General features: G+C 39.1%; 1 protein-coding gene across 4 annotated transcripts in view; it reads right to left on the bottom strand.

Moving 5' to 3' along the window:
• FLNB (filamin B) overlaps nucleotides 1-20,264 on the bottom strand; it is an 82,255-nt gene extending 61,991 nt beyond the window's left edge. For all 4 annotated transcript variants that reach the window (XM_034436389.3, XM_034436398.3, XM_034436403.3 and 1 more), the window contains exon 1: nucleotides 19,356-20,264. In XM_034436389.3, coding sequence (XP_034292280.3) covers nucleotides 19,356-19,800 — 445 coding nt within the window. In that variant the 5' untranslated portion in view covers nucleotides 19,801-20,264. The remainder of the gene's footprint in view (nucleotides 1-19,355) is intronic.
• Between the last annotated feature and the right edge of the window lie 3,779 nt (nucleotides 20,265-24,043).

The raw sequence follows: 24,043 nt of genomic DNA, 5'->3' as shown, positions 1-24,043 counted from the left end.
GCGAATATGCTTGATGCTTTTTTAAAACTTTGTTCTGCTACAATACATGGAATTTGCAGACAATCAACGGAAACATGATAAACTGCCATAGTCAGTTCCCTTAGCAACTACAACACAGAGAAAGGAGGGCTGCCAGGTTTTTTTACTGACATGAGCAAGCAAGTGCTAGAGCATCACTAAGGGAAGTTCAAAGTAAGCAATCCTAAAGTAATCCTTTAGGTAATCCTAAAAATAATAAAAAAAAAACAGGTTAAGTGTCGTTATTAGCTTGTTTTTCTGCCTTTGAATCAGTCTTGATTCTTGGTGATTGTCTGGAGAGGTTCATATAGCTAATGGAAGTTGTAGATCAGCAGCACCTGGGAACTCATAGGATCTTTCACCTTCCAACACAGCTTTCAAACTTTTAATCATTTGTCAATGTTGTAACATGTGCTGGATTTGCTCAGGGATTAAATAGGCTTTCTTTTTGAATAATCACCTCAGAGATTTCAAGGGTTCAGAAAACAGTGACCCTCCCCACTTGTTATCTTCTTCAAGCTAAATTAGCACAGTATTTTCCTGTAATCACAAGGGAATCCTGTATAAGACGTGGGGCTGTGTGTTATCTAGTATTTTTAGCTTGACCAATGGGATAGAGAGAGGAGACTGGGGTGCTATAAACTGTATATTACTACAGTACTTCATTCAAAAGTACTTGTAAAATCCTCAATGAAGGATGCTGCTGGTTTTGCCAAGAAGCAAATGCAAGGGAGCTGGACAAAGCCAAACCCCAGAGTACAACCCTCTCCTCCTTCATCATTGACATTCTTCAGGTTTGAAGTGTTGGCTTCTCCCATTACAGCTGCTAATTACATATCTGCGGTTGTGGATCACATGCTTCATCCTTGAAATGATCAACATCAGGGCATGCTTTTCACTGTGTTGCTTTTTCAAGGTTAGTAATCATTTCAGAAACCGAGTAGAAATTACTGTATGTTTTAAGGGACAGAGAAGATTTTGTTACCAAGTATATTCAGTTCCACAAAAAATACTCTGTTAAAGCCATTATCTTCCATAGGGGGAAATAAATCATGAAATCAATGTGAAGCAGGGGAATTGTATTTTTTTTAAAAAAGTTGAATGGAATTGAAGAAAACATCAATCAAGACCATTCATAAACATCAAGCAAAAACTGTTCATATTCCAAAAATAGGTACAGTAGTCACAACTGGTAGTTTAGCATCCATTCAAAGTTATGCTGGACCTCCCCAGAGGTACTTACAACCCAGTTCCTGAGTTCTGATGGCCATGTCATCCCCATCATATGATTGTATTTGGGGAGCTTATCCCCAAATACAATTGGCCAGCTTGCAATTATGGTCATTTGTAATGTTTAAGTCACACAATCACAATTATCAGCATTTTCCCCCAATTTATGGCAAAAAATGCCCACTGAGTAAAATGGGTTTGCTTAACAACTACATGACTCCTTTAACAACTGCATGATTCACTTAATTGTGGCAAAAAAAGATTGGAAAATTGGGAATGACTCCCTTAATATCCACCTTGCTTAGCAACATAAATTCTGGCCCCAATTGTGATCGAGGGCTATCTAAAGTATATTAGTCAAATTTATATAGCTGCCCATCTCACCAAAGGCAACTCTATCAATTTTCAATTAAAACAAAATTCACTTCTGGGAACTGTAGTCCCAGCCCATTTAGAGGGCATCCGTGTGAGAAAGGCTGTTCATATATTCTATAAGTCTTTGCAATATAAAGGCTTATATTTAACTAGAACCTCTCCCATATTTACTTGGCATATAACCTAAATATAAGAGTCTCCAGCTATGTCATTCTGCAAGACATACATGTAGACTGAATAAAAATCTCATCACTTCTGAGGAATGACACAAAATAAAGAAATTATAGTACATTGTTCCTAATGCAAACCTGAATCATCCTCTCACTTCATTCTATAATTTGAAATGTTTCAAAAGCAAAGCATCATTTAGCTCCGAGAGGTTGAACCCGCTAAATCCTTCAGAGGCTCAAAGGATGGCAACTTCTATTATCTACCAAGATGAATGACTCTGGAACCACCTTATGTGATGTCATTTCAAGCCATGGTATAACATTACAAAAATGAACCATTATGCATATATTTAGCTTGTACCAGATGGAATAAAAAGGAAGCATCTGGAACCAATTGTTTTTGTTTTTCAATCACTTTGACTAACCCTGACAAACACTAATTCAGCTTCATCAGTTATGCTTGAAATGGACTCAATTCAAACAATTAATTAATGCAGTTAATTAAGAACAATTGTGGAAGCATCCAAATCCTTCATGGCTATGACATAACAACAGAAGAGGAATGAGCACCATAACTCAAAACTTTACTATGACATTCTAGGACTCATAAATATTTAAAAACAGCAACCCTTATTCTATACAGATACTCCTTGATTTACAACTATTACTTTAGTGACTGTTTGAAATTACAGCAGCCTGAAAAAAGTGATTTATCACCATTTTTCACACTAACGACCATTGTAGCATGGCTCAATTGTGGATATTATTTGAGGACTACTTGTATGAGTTAGCTAAAACTAGAACAAACAAAACTCTACAGAAGAGAAAAACTACCAAAACTACTGAACCTGCTGGAAAGATTCAGTTAATCTTTCAGCCAGCAATCCAAAGGTACCTTATAACGGGATGGGGCAACCCTCTGATAGCCCACCTGCATTTAACAATTGAAATCTTAAACAAGTTCTGAACATAGGAAGAAAAGCTGCTTTTCTAGACCAAAGTCAGCTTCATAAAATCTAATGTTGTGATAAATTATTTAGACTTTCAAGTTATCAAGCTAGCAGATGCATGGCTCTGCATGATGAAATTTATCTTTTAAGAAGGAGGTGGAGATAGATATTGTGGTCAAGTAATGCAAGGAGACATGTCAGTTGCCTCATCATGAGTGCAGTATATTTACAGCTATTTTGAAAACAGAGAACATTTGGCTGCTCAAATACACCGCAGAAGTTCAAACTGACAAAGAGTTTATAATTGTCAGGGTTATTTGTAAATTTATGGATAAAGCCTTTACACTCTTAATTCCTAAAAGGAATAATATTGTGTCTTTAAACTACATTTTATTACTATTCTAGCTTTTGGAAAAAGTGTTATTAATTCTAGAATTTAACGGAAATCAGCTGTTTATATTCTGATAATTCTTATAATTTATTTTAAGATGTTTTAACTATGGAAGGAAGCACTTTGGCTTTGATGTGAAAACATGCTGCAGCCTTAATGATAAAGAGTTTGTTTATATAAAGCAATGAATGAAAAATTCTAGTATTTGAAAATTTTACCCAAAGCCAGCCTATTTGCTGACTCAGAATAATAACTTAGCGACTGAACAACAACAAATAGTAACAGAAAATCCTGAATTTAACAAAATGTTTGGGAAGAAGTGGTGTTTGTTAAAGTCAAATGTCTGTTAAATATGAGTTTACACAATTGAAGTGAACTCATTTGTGTCAAATCATGTCATTTGTTTAACTACAAATTTGTTTAATTTCCAGACTTGTTCTGAAATATAACTGGGAATCTATGTTTGGCACAGAGTCTTAATTGATCAACATAAAAATAGGCCTGTAGCCATATATTATTTTGTGCAACATCATCGTTCTGTTAGATAGACTGCCAACCTGTGCCACAAGATCCAGAAAGATCTTGTGGTAGACCTCAGCAAAGACAGGGTTGCATAGTTGCACCAACTGACTGAGGCATATTACTTAGCAAGGTTATTTAGATCTGGGAGTAATCATCTAACAAAAGCCAGCACTTCTTTTCTAACGAAATTTTGCTATAGTCATCCTATAGAATGTTTGCTTCAATGTATTACTAACACACAAATATTACTTTTCCAAGCTCTTTCTGCATCCTTAAAGTTCACTTCAACACGTTTTTGGATAAATGACATAACTGACAAAATTGTTATACTGACAATTAAGTCCCAGGAGTGGAGGCCCTCTCTTATACTTCACAAAGCACATTGCTTATAAGTGAGGTCATCTCTTCTTCCTCATGTATGCGGAGAGAGGGGGGGGAAAACCCAGAAGCTGGAGATGAGATCAGTTTGCTTTATTTCAGCCTTGACTGAAATGATGTCTTCAGAAGCATCTGAAAACTGATGCAAGTGTTCCAGTAAGATTTTATTGGCAGCTATTCTTGCCTATACATGCAAATGTGTAGCCTCTTGCTCAAAATTTCTATTCATTTCAAATCAGGCCATCTTAAGTACTTAGGGATCTTTAATTCTCACCAGATTTGAGGGGACTTTGGACAAGATTCCAGAGGCATTTCACTACACAAGCCACCACCTTTGAAAAAGGTTGCTGCATCCAGTGTTCACTCAGAATGTTTAACTCAGGGAACTGGGAAAACAAAGATGAGTGACTATTAAAATTAAAAGAAAAGGTGCCTTAGGATTCTAACTTGTATTCAAACAAGTCCAACCCAAACAGCTCCAACTGTTTCTCATTAATTATACAATTATTTGAACTTAAATCCAAGATTTTGAAGCAGACCAAGATGCCTTCTCCTCCCTGCCATAGCACCTGTCCTTTGGAACATCATCCCACCGGAGATCCAGACAGCTCCCACCCTGATGACATTCCAAACATTCCTGAGCATCTGGCTGTTCTGCCAGGCCTGTGGCTACCATGGGTGTCAATCTCTGTTCTTGTACTTGGACGTGGTTCTTTTCCTTTTTTTAATTGCAAGTCACTCAGGGTCATTTTGAGTCAGGCAGCCTCTAAATTTAAATAACTTCTTAAAAAACAAAGCATATTATCAGCCTGCTCTAGAAGTCAGCTGGAAAATATTTATTCATTCAAGAAAGAGAATACGGGATATCATGAAACTACTTTTTAGTGTCCCGTAAGTAGAATGTAATGAAGTATATAGATAGTAAAACAGTTTTCCCCCCCTCCCCGACTTTACAGTCCATAGGTAAAACCCTTGCGGGGGGAGCTCCCTAATTGTCCCTCTGTTCAGAATACTAAATGTCTATCTCTATCCAATCTAAACTTACCATAGGAAAATGCTAGAAAAAATAAAATCCATCCTTAAGTTTATATGAACAGCTTTTGTTTGTTTCCACTAAATTGCTCTTACTAGCCATATACTGTCTTCTATAGAAAGCAGATACTCTTTCAGTCTGATATTTCAGAAGTAGCAGAACAAGACTAAGCAGAGAATGCTGGATCTGTGGGCTTTGCAGCCTACGCTCATTGCAATGACATCAACTCCATGCCTATCCATCTATTGCAAGTAAATGTTTTAGTATGACTAAAGACTTTCCAACAGGACAAGAACAATGCTGCTTCAAAGCAAAGCTGGAAGGAGCACCTCCGGTATCATACGCTCAATTTCAGCTATTTGAAACAACAGACCTTGACTGCAGCCCAGAGTTATCTTTAAAAGATGTTTGGCTCAGAGTCTATGGACAATGTTAAAGCACCAAAATCGTCTTAAAACCAGCTGCTGCCTTCTCATTTCCCCTCCAAAAAATGCTTTCTCATTTTTCTTATGTCAAAATATATGGTTTGGACAGATACCTCTTGGTATGCGTAGCTTATATGCAGAAATCATAGCTCTATGCCAGAAACAGAAAATGAAGACCCAGCAAAAACATTTTTCTAGTTAAACTGGTTGGGTGCATTATCTTTTGTGTGTATGTAGCAAATTTTCAACTGCTATTTCTCCCAGACCTCATTCAAAGAAGAAAAGTAGGAAATGCCTATTTGGCATTTCCTGAACTGGAACTCATTACAACTTGCTTGATTCAGGCACAATGTAATATTGAACTTCCATATCCTTTCTTCAATGGCTATTTAAGTGAATTTTTTAGAGTTCAATGCAAGAGCACATTAGCCCCTCTTATTTTTATTAAAATGTAGGAAGGTCACTTTTAGCTCTTGCCAAAACATGATGATTCAAATTTTAGGTGACAGTCCGGTTAAAAACAAACCAGAGGGCTGATCTTATACGAAGAGGCAGTTGAATAATGCTCATAAAGAATCTTCAGTCCCCTTTTATGCTAGATTTAATTCCAGTCTTACCGCTGTAGGACAGCAGATTATCACCGAACATCAGAACAATTGATCCCAAGGGAAAAGGCAGAGTCTATGCAGCAACCACTCCAGGACAAGACATTGTTAAAACACTGTTGCCAGAAATGGAGAGAAACACTGGAGAGAAATTCAGAAGAGAGTTAGGGTTGGAAACCAACCCCAGAGAAGAACACTTTGAGGATGTAGGCATATTTAGCTTACTTTAAAAAAAGACAATGTGATAGTGATAGGGTGATGTGATAGCAGACTTCAAATTCCTGAAGAGCTTTTGCTACAGAAGAGGGAGTGGATTCCCTAATGATTCCCTGCAGGGCAGGACCAGAACCAATAGGTTAACAAAGGAGTAGGAAGAGATTTCTAATCTTACAAGCTCTTAGTCAATTGTGCAGACTACCTACCATGTATCTCCTTCACTACAGTTCTTTAAGCAAGGATGGATAAACAACTGTCAGAAATGATCCAGTAAATTCTGCATTGAGCAGGAGATTGGAGTAAATAACTTCTAAATCTTTCAACCTTATTATCTTAAGATTCTATGTTTAAGAGGCGCACCAGTAGCTAAGGAAGTAAAATTCCTTAAGCTACTCCTGGATGTATACAAAGAAACTTAAGATACTGAAAACAGGGGAAGCATATCCTGTCTAAGTTGAAGTGGGTTTAAAAATGGTTGTGCTTCCCATACTCCACCTTCCTTAGTGGCTTATGCTCTACATCCTCCCTCAGATTCAAAAATATAGTATTTTATTTTAATGAGCACCTATCAAGATATCTGCCTACTGCTAGTTCAAAACTCTTCAAATACTCATTTAGAATAACCGGTCTTGGTTCACCCAGCCCTAGGAATCATATGTTAATAAAAAGATCTAGGAAGCTTCCAGGTTAAAACTAACATCTTCAGTATTAGCAAGTAAGTTTCCTTACTCTGTGTATGTAGATCAAGATACATCTAAAGCAGTTGCCACCAACAGAAGCCTGTTACAGATAAGTAAAAAGCTATTCAGATATAGTTCAGTCAAGTATCTTCTGTGCAGCACACGCCAAGCATCGAAGGAGAGTGGATAGGTTTCAAAGCCAAAACCAACACTTTGGAAATAATCAAAACTGATTACTGTTCGGGGAAATCCTTGACTGCAATGTATACTTTGATTCACTTTTTCCATCTGAAACCATCCACAGTCACAACATGAACAAAACTGGCAAAAGGAAATCCCATTCATGTAAGAATGCACAGTTCAGCCAGATTTTATCACAGCCAAAGAAAAGCATTTTGAAAAAAATAACCCTGAACATCCTAAATTCAAGGAAAACATTTTACAGTTTATAGTCTGTTACACCTTTTAAAATTGGTGCCATGAAATACTTCCTCAAGTTATTTTAAAACATCTTATTCATGATTATGCTACAAACCTGGAACATGTTAACACCCCAAAATAATTTTAAATCAGCTAAACAAAATCACAAATGATGGTTCACTTACATTATTCATATTTTATTTACACATAAGCCATGGACTAAAGAAAAAATGAATCTTAATACCTCCTTCAAAAAAAATTAGATTACCAACATTGTTAAGGCAAAAGCAGCAACAGATTTAATTATAGTATTTCTTCAACTTTATCACCAATACTACAATACAGGCCTTGATATTTTGCATATAATGACATATACAACCATCCTGTTTTTCAGCTGCCTTATCATCTAGCGCTAGAGGAAATCCAGATGTTTCCCTTAACAGCTGGCAGCCTTGACACATAACTGAAGGACAAGGGTTATTCGTCTACTTTTATATTTAGTAGTATAAAAAAGATGCTTTAGAAACTGAATTTCTAAAGCATAATTCACATAAGACAATATTCTGCCAAGTAAAGTTTGTTTGTGGTAATTAAACTATTTCTTAGCAGTTACTGGCTGTCTTTGAAGGATAGTGTAACCATCTAAAACCTGAAGATACAGCATCAGAATTAAATGGATTCAGATGGACATCTCTTTAGAGTTAAAATAACACTGAATTTGGAATCCCTCTTTCCCATGTATGTCATACCACTTCATCTGACAAATAAGCTACAGGGGGATTCCAAGCATGGATCTACATTAACACTCCAAGAGTATTTTGAATTATGTCAAAATAGTCTCTTCATACTAAGAAGCAATAAAGGGAGCTACATTACTGAAGATAGCAATCTATTTCTTAGATATGAATCCTGCTTTTCCTCCAGGAGCTCAAGGCAATATGTCTAGCCTTCTTGCAGGCACCTCTAGCAAGTCAGTCTTAAAAACGAGAAAAAACACTTTTTAAAGTTTTCTCACACTGATAAATGAGATTATTCAATAGAGTACCTGGGATGGCCAGACTTACACTGCTAGTTTCGAGCAGATAAGAATGCTGGCATGAGGCCCAGTTAACTTGCTTGATCATGGAGGTTACTGTTTGCTCATTCCTTTGAAGTATTCTCAAAGCACAGTATAAAGTGAGTCTGATACACACGCATACTCTCTTTCTTTCTGGGTGGTCTCTATCTTTGTAGAAGTCCATGTTTTTCTAAAAGAAATTCTCCTTACGAATCAATCAATTAAATTTTGTCTATATTAAACCTCAACACAGTTGTCAACAATGAAAAACAAGACACAGGCTCACTTCTTCTCTTCCCCTATGTCTACATCCAGATTAGTATAGCAATAGCACTTAGACTTATATACCGCTTCACAGTGCTGTACAGCTCTCTTTAAGCAGTTTTACAGAGTCAGCATACTGTCCCCAACCATCTGGGCCCTCATTTTACTGGCCTTGGAAGGATGAAAGGCTGAGTCAACCTTGAGCCGGTGAGAATCGAACCCCTGGCAATCAGCAGAATTAGCCTGCAATACTGCATTTTAACCACTGCGCCACCACAGCATTCAGGTACTTTGTGCCAATGTACAATTCAACACGCAAAGTGTAAGCAGGTTACATGGAAACCAGCCCATATACATAGACATTCCATACAGTAATCCAAACACAATACTGTACAGTTACAGACACTGATGCAATACAAATTGTACATGAAATATTTTATCTTTGATATGAAAGTAGAGGGCAACAAATGGTAGGAAAAGATGAATATGATACACAGAAGACAGCTGAGAAATTAGAAGGAGTGGTGGAGGGGACAATGCAAAATAAACTACAAAAAGATAAAAAGTTAAAAGCAGTGACATCTATAATATTAAAATGTTAGGAGTTAATTAGTATATAAAATAATATATTACAATTATAATGCATACATTAAGGTAAGAAGTTGGAAGATAAAAATTTTGTATATGTAATTGTATTATTACTGTGAACACCGTGTGAAAAATATGTTAACCCAGTCATTACACTGTCCCCCCAAAAATGTTGGTTGTTAAAGAAAAACTGCAAATAAAACTTATACAAAATGTTTTATCTTTGAACACAGTTCATCTATGCTTTTAGACTTTTAGACTTTTTCAGTCTCAAATAAGAGGACAATGGGTAGCTATTACTAAATTTAGCAGCAGCCTTTATTAAAATTGAGCATGTCATTAGAATCCTAATTTAATCTATTTAAATCTATATGAAAGAATGTATAAATTTAAGAACATAAAAGCCTCAATAAATAAATAAAAAAGGAATGCCATTAAGAAACTATATAAGATCAATTCTGATGGGGAAATATTTTCTGAGAGGCATCAGTATGAGCTTTAACTCAGCATGATTAAGGATTTAGTCATCGGCTAATATCAATCACTGAACCTTGTCCCTTCCACAGGAAGTTTACTGCATTTTAAATCTTTGTTTTAGTATCTTAAGTGTTGAGTTGTCCTTTATAGTGATAATCCCTACATAAAAGTTCTCCTCCATAAAAAAAACCACAACCCTTTACAGGAAACAGACAGGAGACAAATCTGCTAACATTCCTTTCAACACAGAATCTTAAGATGTAGCATATGTTTTGGTCAAACTGGCCAAAGGAAAACAGAACTTACTCTATGCAATTTGCTTTCTGAAGTAGAATCAGCAAAGCCATTTTCATGCTAAACTCTTGAGCTATTACAGCTATAACATTCTGGCTAGCTTATATAGTGTTTCCATTTTTAGCTTCAACATCATCATTTTAGCCATTGTCTATTCAATGCAGGATGAAGGCCTCTTCTGCATGTTTCCAGTCAATATGGTCCTGAGCTTTCTTTTGCCAGTTGGGCCCGCCATACTTGCTGATGTCGTCAATCCATCTTGTCTTAAGTCTCTTTCATGGACACTTTTTATCAAGTGTTTATGACTGCCTTGGTCCACTTGCCATCAGTTCTTCTTGCTATGTGAACAATCTATTTTCACTGCATTCCTTTATACCCCTACACACTGGAGCCTGAATAAAGACATTAGTTCACAAGTCTGATATAAAGTAAAAACTATGTTCTGTACCGAACAGAAAAAGTCCTTTTTTCTCTGAGCCAAAGGGCTTTTATACCAATCAAAGAATTTCTAAACATTGACTTCATTATCAATATTTCTTTGCACAGAGCAGAGCTTCCTCCATTGGGATCAATAGCCTAAATTGTCTCTTTCAACTCTATGATCCTATGATTAAGAGTTTTCTACCACTTCTCACATGTTGACATAAAGGGACTATGTATTTCTTAACATCTTCTCCTGACTTTCTTACATGTTTTCCCGAAAATAAGACTGGGTCTTATATTAATTTTTGCTCCAAAAGACGCATTAGGGCTTATTTTCTGGTTAGGTCTTATTTTGGGGAAAATATGGTACTAAATGCACCCATCTAGCTGACAATCTTAACTGAGGCTTATTTTGGAGGTAGGGCTATTACGAGCATCCTGAAAAATCATGCTAGGACTTATTTTCCGGTGGGGTCTTATTTTCGGGGAAACAGGATAGTAGTTACTCACAGACTGTCCCAGATGGATGATAAATAGGCCATAGGTGAATCATCTTTAATCTAATGAGTCTTGGGGACTGGTAGCTGCAGTGAGTGAGATGCAAAGGCAAGTAGAATCAAGATTTTCCAGGCGTATGTGTTAAGTCTTAGTTCTTAACATTCCAGTTTTCATGAATGTCCCTCCTCAAGTTGGGAAATATTACCAATTTTGAAAATTCACACAATCAAAATCCAGCACTGGGATGAGAAAGCGGTCAAGATTTCTCTCTCACACACACGCACATACACACCTACACACACTGGGGGGGATTCATTCTTCTCCCTTACCTATAGGTTGACTCAAAACACACATATCAAATTCCAAACATGGCAATTTCTATCCTTCCTCCCTTCCCCAAACTGTATATCTGATATCATTCTGCACTGTAATAACTAACTCTACTGTTACCTAGATATTTCAGTATGTATAAATATAGGGCGTGAACACTATCTGCCAGTAATAAAACCACCTTCCTGATTTAATCTATACCAGTTTTACTTACTAAGAAAACTGCATATAAAGAAACCCATAAATCAAATATTTCAGTTAAACAACTCCACCCAAAACTTTAGTTAAAATACAGGTTGATTCTTTAAACCAAAATGAAGACTGGAAGTTGCTTGAATAATAAATTAATTGCAAGATAATTAACACACCTTAGCACACACCCTGCTGAGCCATTGATAAAAGTACAACTGCTGCATGAATGGACTACTAAAGTATTACCATGGAGTATCAACAATGCTTGATACTCCATGGTAGCCTTGGTAGCACAGTGGACTAATGCACTGTTATTAACATCTGCTGCTTGCAATTACTGCAAGTTCAAATCCCACCAGGCTCAAGGTTGACTCAGCCTTCCATCCTTTCAAAGGTAGGTGAAATGAGGACCCAGATTGTGGGGGCAATAAGCTGACTTTGTATAAATATACAAAAGTATGAAGGCTATTGCTTAACGCATTGTAAGCCGCCCTGCGTCTCCAGAGAAGGGCGGCATATAAATTAAAGCAAAAAAAAAAATGCTTATCAATAATCCTGGTAGAATGGCTCACGCCAATATGTTGCATGATATAATGCATTTTCTCTTTTATGAAGAGTCATAGTACTCTTTGACAAAGAATTGCTTCTTTTGCCACACATGACAGCATAGGGAAATACTGGTCACCAAGACAGTAGCTAAACATATGTCCCTCTCAGGAATACATATAGGTAGTCCTTGACTTATGACCATAATTGGGATCAGCATTTCTGTGGTTAAGCAATGCAGCCATTAAATGAGTTGCGTCCAATTTTACAACCTTTTCTGTCATGATTACGCTAATCTAGCTTTGTTGGAAGCCCCCTGGGGAACATGGCAATCTTATGGTCTCAAGATGCTGCAATGGTTGTAAATACATGCTGGTTACCAAGTACCCAAATTATGATCACATGACTGCAGGGACACTGCAATCATGTGATCATAAATCACTTTTTTCCATACCGTTAAGAATTTGAATAGTCACTAAATTAATAGTTATAAATTGGGGACTACTTGTAACATTTACAATTAGCACCTCATATTGAGAGTGTTACAAGCCACTTTAAGATTATAAATTAAGGGAATAACAGAAGGATGCTTTATTCCATTTTACTGGAACTTGTTCACTCATTGCAGACATACATCTTACTTCAAAATTTTAGTCCAACCGCTGATCTAACAACTATCATTTTATTGATCACAAAAAACATCCCTGCTATGTTTACAGCAGGAAAAGTTTCCATATATAAATCTGGCAATGTACAGTTAATAAGACATATCACAATCTGAACTTGAAAAGTTGGACCCCCAATCGTGCATCATTCTGTGTTACATTTAGAGGCATTACCACTTCTATAACATCCATCCACTAAGCTTATATTTCTGATCCACTTGTGAGCATGAGAAAAAAGATAAGTTGATAAATCGTTCACTTCATGCAAGTGAACAAAAATAGTTCAGTGTAATATCAGTTATTAAATTTGATAGCTAGTCATTAACTATGCTTCCAGTGCCAAAACACACAGGTGCTTAATTATTACTTTATTTACTTTTCAACAAAAAACAATTTAATAGCCTCTTATGTTGTGTGATGCAACTTTCAATTTGAAAGGAGCTATTGCATTTAAGATGAATAGTCCTACACAAGGGCAATACTAATAGAATTTATTGCCTAAAATGTACATCAACATAAGTGAGCAATCAATATATCTCTGTGTGTGTATGTGTGGGGAGAGAGAGAGAGAGAGAATGCCAAATGTCCCATTTGATAATAACACATAACACATTTAACTTTTTGCATATATTTCAGGAATTCTGGTAATACTAAACATGGTTTTGAACATGGTCCAATGCCAAACTAGTAAAATAACCTAAACGGAGGTAAAGCTGCATACTTATTACAGCACGTATAGTTTTAAGTTTTTCTCCTTGGCCTAGGCTGTAAATCTACAGACACTTACCAGCTTCATTGAATTTAGTGTGCTTTAACACTAAACAGACATGATTGCTCAAGCTATATCATACATTACTCAAGATCATACATTACTTTTGTCCCAGGAAAAAAAGGAACTAGAACTTGAGAAAGAAGAGGCAGTCATGAAGGAAAGATCCATAGGAATCATTTGTGTGACTTATGTACCCCACTTTTCTACTTTGCACATATGAAAGGAAGCTAATAAAACAATTACTTTAAATTTAAGTACAAACTAAAGCTAATAATCAGCATTAAAAGCTAATGGAAGTGATGCAACTGAAATAGCCAGGATCCAAGCCACATTAGGGCTTTGAAGGATAACATTAACATCTTATATTGTACCCAAAAAGATCAGGCACCCCAGAGATGTAAGCATCTGCAGGAGAAAATTACGATACCTGTGTGGCATCATCACATACTTTCCACAACTTACACATTTGAGTCAAACATTGTGACATAAGCATGTAATTGTAGCATTTGTATGGTGACCTCACTGCACAAACATCATCATTTTGACGACACTGCAACTTGTCATGAATGCCATCACATATGTTCCTTATACTTTGCATCAGTTACATTATACATTTCATACTGATTGCAACTTAAGGACTTTTCCTAAATGTGGCAAGTTGCAACAGTCAACATAACCAAGGCATGGACAACAGTTGCCAAGTCTGATAAGTTTGGAAATGGCCACAATTGACTCACTAAATGTAACTGTACAAATGCACTCCTAGCCACAGCGGCTATCTGTGAACCTACTGACAGTTGAGAACTCAGGAACTTGCTTTTTCAAGGTTAGTAAATTTCCATCCAGTCCCCTAATTCAGTTTCTTATTGATCAACAGACTCGCTCTCTCTTGTCTGGATCTAATTTCTCCTTGTTCTCCCACACGGAGTCACAGAGAAAAAACATTCAAGGCTACTTCCTGAGAGACAAATGACAAGGAACTATATAGCTAGTGCCATCAGATTTTTAAAAATAAATCTTCAAATAACCCCTTCCCACCTGAGACCTGAGATTGTAATAAAGTGGATAAGGAACTACCTTTGATATCATTTCCTAACCCTTAACCTCATGCTACAAGTCACCAGTAAATGGCACTGAAAAAATAAAGTATATATTTTAATTTTATGACTTAAGGTAAGTGTGCTTTAAACATTTCACAATACAGGTAAGTCCTCAAGTTACAACAGTTCATTTAGTGACTCTTCGAAGTTACAACGGCACTGAAAAAAGTGATTTATGACCATTTTTCACGCTTACAATCGTTGTAGCATCCCCATGGTCATGTGAACAAAATTCAGATGCTTGGCAACTGGCATGTATTTATGACAGTTGCAGTATCTTTGAGTCATGTGGTCACCTTCTGACAAGGTTGCAAATGGGGAAGCCAGATTCACTTAACAATCATGTTACTAACTTAACAACTACAGTGATTCATTTAACATGGGGAAAAAAGGCCGTAAAATGGGGCAAAATTCACTTAACAATGGTCTCCCTTAGTAATTTTGGTTTAAATTTTGGTCTCAATTGTAGTCCTAAATCGAGGATTACCTAGTAATAGTTTTCACAGGCTTTAAAATCCAATAGATTGGTATTCTATAGCTTCAAGTTCTAACTATCCAAGATATGATATACATGCACATACCAAGTTTTACAGTAATCATAATCCCAATTTTAATGAGGGCTTAAGCAGCCACTCCCAATATAACGTAGAAGATGCTGAATACTTAGTGAAAGACACTCCTCCACCTTAATAGTTGTGTCAAGTTTCTGCTAGTTATAGCAGCATAAGTAGCGCAAGAGTACACATGACTCCTATTGTGCAAAGTGCCAACTGAGGTAACAAGTTATTCTACTGTTAATATTTAAACAGAAAAAGGAGAGTGAAGTAATTTCTGGAAAAGCAAGTTTATAGCAGCTGTCAAAGATATGTTTCTACAAAGAGACTCCATCTGAGCTCAGCACAGTTTCCCTGCTTCAAAACATATGGGTTACATACAGAGAGCCAGCATTCCTTCTTCTATACTTCTCCTTGAAGCCTCAAGTCTATTTATACAGACACAACGTCTCTAAAGTTCTGCTTCAGGTCTCTAATTCAAGGTCACGTTTTGCTCAAAACAACATAGTTTTATACCCTGGAGACACAACTGAAAAGAGAACCAACTAATATCCTTAGCTAGAATTCAGACAGAACTTTCAATTCATCAAACAGGGTAACAATTGTTAAAGAGGTATGTCTCAGCTCCCCAAGTCCTATTTTCCTTGTAAACTCATCACTTTATATGCTACTACTCAGCTTTTCGGTGGTAGCAGCAAAAGAATCAGGCCTCTGCCACTTTGTCAAAAAGCCATTTTCTCCACTCTTCTTTCCAAGGGGGGGGCGCAGAAACAGGGATAGAAGAGGAGATGGGTTCTTTAGATATCAGTCAGCCTGTACCCACACAATAACCCCATGGTAGCTTTATCACAGGTATGCCAGCAGCAGACTCCTACGACTCAGGCAGCCACACCCGCACACCACCTTAAGCACTGCAATTGCAGGAAGAATGTCCAAAAGTTGTCTGGCAGTCTTCCAGAAAATCACTGCACATTTATCAAGGATGCCTCCCAGCTGCTCCAGCTATGCAGAACCTAAGCTGCAAGTAAGCGGACGGCTGTGCCTCAGGTACACCGTCTTGGTATAGCTGCCAGGGCTCCTTTCAGTGCAGTGGTGTCGAAGCTGCAGAGGGCATTTATGACATGTGTCTACTGTAGCACACCTAGATTTATATATAAAATGTCCCTCAAACACTAAAAAAACCCCCTCGGTTCCTCTTTTACTCTCCCTCTGGTTGGTCAAAAACTCATGAGTAGCAGGAAAAGGAGACAGAAGTAGGAAAGAGTGGTTCTTTGCTATTATTTTTCCAATCTTAAAAGAATGAGCTCTCCCTGGAATCAGAACCGAGAGCAGAATATTTAGATGTTCTGCTACCAGCTACTGGCACCAAAGGAGACATTCCTCCTACCCTGTCTTGCTCCTCCCTCTGCTTCTGGTGCTGGCAGAAACCCTACTCAGCTTCATTGTAGAGGGAGAGTAGAGGTTGCCAGGGCTCTTAGTTCTTTTTTTAAACCAGCAGTTTTCTGCCAATTCCTGCATAGGATAACCGCACTTTAGCGTTGCCATGTGGAAAAGATACCAGGCTATAGATTTGTTGGGTCTGGAAGGATTTTACTTTTGCTTTAGGCTGAGCCCAGAACATTAAAGACATGGCTATCATGAACAGGAAATCCAAATACCCTTCTTCATTTATGTCGTAAGAATTATTAAGCCTGCAGTCTAATTCTTCTAACCGTGAAATTCAGGGTTACTGTAAAACTAGTTATTCCTTAGATGGATCTAGGAGAGTCACATGCTTATACTAGGCAATCCCTCATAGTCCCAGGGGGGAACAAAAATGACAATCATGAACTGGTGGTACATTTTAAAGCAAGGAATGGAGTACATATGTCCTCCAAACATTGCTTGATTACAACACAGTCCTTGGTAGCATGGTCAATATCCTCAGTGGGACTCCAGTATCTGTAGGTTCACGGATTTCCTATCCATTCTCAGTGAACTGGAACAGACCAGTTTCCAAATCTTTGTTGTTTAACAGAAATGTTTAAAAACCCCATATTCCCTTTTAGGATGTTATACAAGAGAAACTGGTGTGGTGAAAAGATTTGCTAGCTGCATATCAGTACTCATCATAAATTCCTGAGATAAACATCTGCTCAGAGGCACCTTGTTCCTTAATTCTTTACATGTGTCTCCCTGCACCTTTATTTTCCACTTGGCTCCAATTGGAGGAGTTTAGAGATTTAGAAAAGAAACTAAATCAGTCCCATAAGCTTGAAGTCTGTTCACCTTTGGCCTAATAGTTGAAGTTTCATATTGAATTAACTCTCTGATATAATGGGACAAAGTTCACCTACATAGATAATAGCATATTTTGAAATTCAAAATCAAAAAATAGATCTTATTGTAAACTACCAGGAGATCTTGGTAACCAACAGGATAATTTTAATTAATGTTAAAGAGCATTAATTGGTGTGGTGTTTAAAGGTCTAAGGCTAAACACCTGGAGATCATGAATTCCGCCTTAGGCACAAGCATGTTGGGTAACTTTGGGCCAGCCATTTTCTCTTAACCCTAAGAAGGCAGCAATAGCAAACCACTTTCAAAACTCTTGCCAAGAAATCTTCCTGGACTTGTTTAGACAGTTGCCAGGAACTGAAAACTGACTCAAAAATACCAAAAAGCCAATTATAAATGGTTTCTGCTCTATTTATTTAGAAAGTTAACATTAAATATGAAGTCACATACATTAATAGCCCTCAGTCTGATTTAACCACTCTTTCTTAAGCAAGACATGTCCTGGTACATAAACACTAAACCCTTATTCTTAGTTTATCAACCCCAATGGTTAACCCCTCACAATCACACAAAGCCAAAGCCAACCAATCAAGCCACTTTTGGGTTTGGCATAATGCAGGATCTGTTTGCTTTCAGTTAAAAGAATTACAGGTATAGGCACTTTAGAACTCTTGCTAAAAAAATTGCAAAAAATTCTATTTGCACCATATTGCAAATAGAAAGTGTAGTACACCATGATTTTAAGGCATATTTTTCAGGGTAAAATAAATAAGCATTTTGGGGTGTTTTGATCCATTACATCCATATACATCCCTGTCCAATTGTAGAATCTATTTGTGATTTTGGACAACCAAGCTGCCTCACAGGGTGCTGTTGATAGGAAAAACCATGCGTGTTCATCGAACATTTTTCTGAGAAATACAAACATCAGAGATTGCCATTACACCACTTTTTATTATTTTTGAATTGATACAAAGAGGATTTGATGCATGCTTCTCTCCCTGAAGTTTTGAGAGGCTGGACTTTTTACAGTGCAAACTCCCTTACATTTTCAACCCAGAAACCCCAAATCCTGCAGCCCCAAAGGAAAGGGCTCTACCTGCTGGGAGGGAGGCACCTCAGGAAATCCTGTCTGCCAAGCTACAGCCACCTCTGCCCTTCCTCGGGATTTGCTCTGACCCCTCTTAGAGCTAGCCAGAAATAGTCTGTGCAATGGCAAAGCCGGATTTGGTGAAGGGATGGAGGAGGAGGGAGAGAGAAAGGAGCAGATATCCCAAACTTAAAGCGTCTTTCCTTGTCCAGTAGAAACTCCTTGTATACTCTTACTTGAGTGAGTTTGTTACTGTTAAAGAAAACGGTATCCTGGATATCTTATCGCCCACAGCGGCGCCTTACTGAGCTGCTTCAAAGCCAGGCTGGCGGGTATAATAAGCAACCGGCAGGTATCCGCCCGCGAGTGGCGGCTTTGGCTTCCCAAACCTACAGCCCCACCCAGTTCCTCCTGCTCCCTCAGGCGCTCCAACACCTCCGGGAAGAGGCTTGGCAACTGGCGGGACAAAAGTCAACCCACGCCGCCTCGTCCCCACCAACCCCTCAAGCTTTGAAAGGGTCTCAGAGGGTCTTCCCCGCTTTCATGCGAATCCCAAAGCGCGGCTGCAAATATTAGGACTCGGGGGTAGGGAGGTTGTCTCGGGCGGGCAACGCCAAGCTAGACAGCGGGAAATTAGGGTTTCTGGAAGGTTTGCTCGGGATGTAAAACACCTTAAAGCGGGGAAGGAAGCCGCTTGCCTTCTTCAGGCCAAGTGCCACACACCCGCCTGGGAGGCAAGGCTTCATCCCCGCCCGCCCCGGCTCCAGCTCTCTTTGCCCAGCCCTGAAAGTGCGCGGCGAGCGCGCCGAGCTCACCGATGGAGACCAGCTTGATATTCTCCTTCTCCAGGAACTCGAGCGCCACCGAGACGTTCTCCAGCTGCATCTGTCGGAAAGTGGGTCTCTGGTGGTACTTGCGGTACATGCGCTTCTGGCTGAGCACCTCCAGCAGGGCGATGAGGCGCAGCCCATCGCTCAGGTCGAACTGCAGGTTGCCGATGCGCTTGTTCACGCAGCGGAGGTGCTCGTTGCACCAACGGGTGAAGGTGTTTTGCTGAATCCGCTTCCAGGGCGCGTCGTCCGCCAAGTCCTTCTCCGTCACGGGCATGGCCGCGGAGTCCGCCTCGAGGTCGCTACGGCCCTTAGGGTACGGGTGCTCCTGCCACCGGGGGTGCGAGCCCTGACTGAGCTCGCCGCTACCGCTCCCACCTCCGCTGCTGCAGTCACTGCGAGCCGCCTGGCCCCGCGCCTGCGTGCTCATGCCGTGGCCGCCCCGCCTTCTCTTGTCTGGGCTGTAACGAGCGGGCAGACCGACCAACCAACCAACCAACCCGCCAGTCCAGGCCGGTGTCTCTCTCTCTCGCTCTCGCTCTCTCTCCCTCCCTTGCCAAGCGCAGGCGGTGAAGCTGCAGGGCGAGAGAACCCCGCCGTCAGCTTAGCAACGCCAGCCGAGCTGAGAGCCGCTCTGTCGCGCTTCCAGACCCACGTGCCGACCGTACAAAAGGAGTAGCGAGGGCGTCTTTTTTGGCGAGACCTTAAATACCCCTCTCCGATTAACGGATTGGATCCCGGCCAAGGAAGGGGCGGAGCCTGCGAAGAGGACAATCGCGGGGAGGGGGGGGAGGGGGAGGGCGAAGAAAAAAAAAACAACCCTTGCCCTCCACCCACTTCAGAGGCGCCGCCGCGCTAAGCGTGGGGCAACGCGACGGAGCGCCTGCCTTGTTTACTCCAGAGCCAAACAAACTTTTGTGATACCACCACCACCACCACCTCGGCTGTGGGACTGCAAATTAGCCAGGCCGGCATGTGGTCAGAGGTTAGGATTGATGGGAGCTGTTAGTCCTGCAGGAAATACCAATCTTCGCCTTTGGGGAGATTAAATACAAAGAAAGACATTGGTATTTATAACCCTCTGCCACCCAAATATTGGTGAACGGGTGGTGCCCTGTATAAACTCCTATAGAGCAGGGGTTTCCAACCTTGGCAACTATAAGCCTGGCGGCAGTGGTGAAATCCAATTTTTTTTACTACCGGTTCTGTGGGTGTGGCTTGGTAGGCGTGGCAGGGGAAGGATACTGCAAAATCTCCATTCCCATCCTACTCCAGGGGAAGGATACTGCAAAGTCCCCATTCCCTCCCCACTCCTGGGGGAAGGATATTGCAAAAGCTCCATTCCCACCCCACTCTAGGGCCAGCCAGAGGTGGTATTTGCCTGTTCTCCGAACTACTCAAAATTTCCACTACTAGTTCTCCGAACTGCTCAAAATGTCCGCTACCGGTTCTCCAGAACCTGCTGGATTTCACCCCTGCCTGGTGGACTTCAGCTCCCAGAATTCCCCAGCCAGCTTTGCTGACTGGGGAATTCTGGGAGTTGAAGTCCACCAGGCTTAAAGTTGCCAAGGTTGGAGACCCCTGCTATAGAGCTCCCATATTTGGGAGCCAAAACCCCCCACAACTGTTAGACTCCAAAGAAATACAGAATATTCTTAACGAACATCAGGTTATTTAGCTTGGAGAAACAGCCCAGGTATGTTTTACCTGGAGGAATTATGGGATATATGACTAGGGGTTACATATCTTTATTTCATGAAATATATTTTGATTTTTACAAGTGTCATAAAAGTGTATTGATTTGTGTGTCAAACTAAAGATAGCAAGCTCTCAGAATACAGTAGAAGAAGCTTTTAGCAGAGGCAGTTTATTTTAAAGGTATTGGGGTAGGGGAATGTCATTTGCTGAGATCTCCCGTCCTGTACCAGTTATTAAATCTGCTGGCCAGAGATGCTGCTTCTGATTTGGTACTGGAGGTTTTCTTTTTCTATTGTTTCTCCAATCTAAACAACAACAGAAAGAAAATACAGTAGTTGCATGCCAGATTCTGTTGGATGGTGCTTTTGTTTCTAATAAAAAGCAAAGTAGATCACTCAAGCATAAAGCCTGTTCAGTTCTGATATAGAAATGATACTCTAACTCAGAGATCACAAAAATCTGCAAGCTTTCAACGTGCTTTCCTTCGTTAGGAAAAACGCATTTATTTAATACAATCTTACCTTGTAAGAAGAGCTGGGATTCTCAAAAGCTTGCTATTATATTTACCTTTCTTAAAAAATGTCTTAAAAAATTCTTGTCCTGATATGGAGTTTTCTCCCTATGACCAGTACAGATTCTTTGCTTTTTGTAATGCTGGTGAGAAAATTCACAGGATGATCAAAAATATTCGCATAGTAGGTCAAAATTGTAGATGGACCAAATTCCTAGTACAAGACCAGCATAACACAAGGAAGACATGACATATTTTCAGTAGATTGAGGTATCTATCGTCTTCTAGATTTTGAAAATATGTAGCATACTACACAATAAGACAGGCATATGAGGAATAATTAAACATTTTTTTCCATTCTTAAAAGTTGTCACAATGATAATAGCATATATTTTATGCTATTTTAAACTGCATTCCTGCTCTTAAAAAGCAAATCCATTGGGTTAACACAACCTATTTATTGGTGAAAGAAAATATAGAGTAAAAATTAATCATCTTGCTGAAAATATGAAAGATTAAATTACTGAACAATTGAAAATGTTTTAATGTATCGACAAAAAGAAAATACTGTTTCGGTGTTGGGCGTACTTCTGTCTGGAAGTTTTTCCAAAGCTGAAGTGTCTGCTAGCAAAATACTTTTCTGAACTTGTATATTGTACTACTGTAGTTCCTTTTATTACATAATTTGTTTTGCATGATGATTGTCTAGTCTTGATTTTAGTGATTACTGTAGTCACTCTGACCAATGTAAAAGCCTATGTAAATGATGCTAAATTGATTTTTTTTTAAATGGGACCTGTATATTCATGAATCCTATCTGTTTTTAGAATGAGCCTAATAATCATCCATGGGAAAGCCCCAAAATGTGATGGTTTCACCTAATTGGTAGACTCTGGTTCCTCCTAAATTTAACTTTCCATGACACAGCCAGTCTGTGGTCCCTTTTTTTGTATTAAATAGGTAGATATTTTTTTTCTGCTGAATTGGCTAGTAAGATATTCAGGCCTGTTAAGGTACTTGATTCTACTCCTTAGACTTGTTTTTGAGCAAGATTGCTTTCTATTTGAGTCTATGGATGAGAATGACTAGAGTCTACTGAATCTTGCACTCAAATTCTCATTCTTTCCGAGTTTCCTTTCTGATGCTGAGTTAGTTCCTTGCTCTATTTTTCCCAAGGCAGTTTCCTTAAGAATTGTCTGCAGCGTAGCTGGCCTTTGCCCAAGCCAGATGTACACAACAGATTGTGTGATCAAGTGGCCTATGCAACCGCAGACTGCTCTCTTTCCACTACAATGTAATGTTGAGTCCCTTGTATTAAAATGAGGAGAAATAGATTCCAGCAGCCACTGTCTGAGGTGTTTTTCCTGTATGATCTTGGAAGCCTGTCCTTGAGATTTAAGGGACGATGTCATACTTGGATTACTCCTTTTCCTGTCAACAGGCTGGTTAGAAAAGGATATTGCATTTCCTAGCCAATCCCTAAAATGTGGAAAGAGCAAAGTCTGTGAGGTGCCCTTTGAGTTGATGCCAAATCTAAGATGTTTTGGAGATGAAGAGTTGTGGGGTTAAGCAACAGGAGCTACACAGTGTTTCAGGTTGCAGGGAGGGCCGCCTTCTTTTAAAGATTGGATTTGAAGCTGTGGGTATTATTTTCAGAAGGCATCTTTGTAGGTAAAGAAATGAGGAATGGCTATTGCCAGTACAGTTTTGGGTTTCTGTGCTTCTATGTTATTCCAAATAAACATCTACAAGCATCCTGGGACATAACATCAAAACAGCAAAATGTGATTTTAAAAAGGAAAGAAATGAAACAGAGAAAGCAGTAGGTTTGCAAAAGAGGCCTTCTAGAATTATGCTTATACATTCAGCAGTAAGCCAAACTTTCATACGATTAGTCACAAGGTCAACAGAAACTATTCTTGGGAAAGAAGGAATAGATTTACAGTAGGCCATGGGCAGTCTTTCCTAAGTTATTTATATAGTACTTCAATAAGATTAGTTGGAAGTGGTATCAGTATCCATTGTATTTCATAATACCTTACAAAACATTTGTTTTCTGAATCTTGATGTTTGTTTGTTTGTTTGTTTGTTTATTTATTTATTTGTCAAGAAGGTATTAGGTAATAAGTATAAACATGGATTGGATACATAAAATAGATACAAATAGAGGAAACATTAGGATAGGAATGGTAGGCACGCTGGTGGTCTTATGCACCTCCCTTATATACCTCTTAGGAATGGTCAACTGTGAGGTCAACAGTAGACAGTCTTAGGTTAAAATTTTGGGGGTTTGGGGATGAAACCACAGAGTCAGGTAGTGCATTCCAGGCATTGACCACTCTTGTTGCTGAAGTCATATTTTCTGCAATCGAGTTTGGAGCGGTTCACTTTAAGTTTGTATCTATTGTGTGCTCGTGTATTGTTGTGGTTGAAGCTGAAGTAGTCATTGACAGGTAGGACATTG

Source organism: Pantherophis guttatus, chromosome 2 (assembly GCF_059756535.1).
Source record: "Pantherophis guttatus breed Tessera chromosome 2, ASM5975653v1, whole genome shotgun sequence".
In the NCBI taxonomy this organism is placed as follows: domain Eukaryota; kingdom Metazoa; phylum Chordata; class Lepidosauria; order Squamata; family Colubridae; genus Pantherophis; species Pantherophis guttatus.
This window is presented reverse-complemented; position numbering and strand designations above follow the sequence as displayed.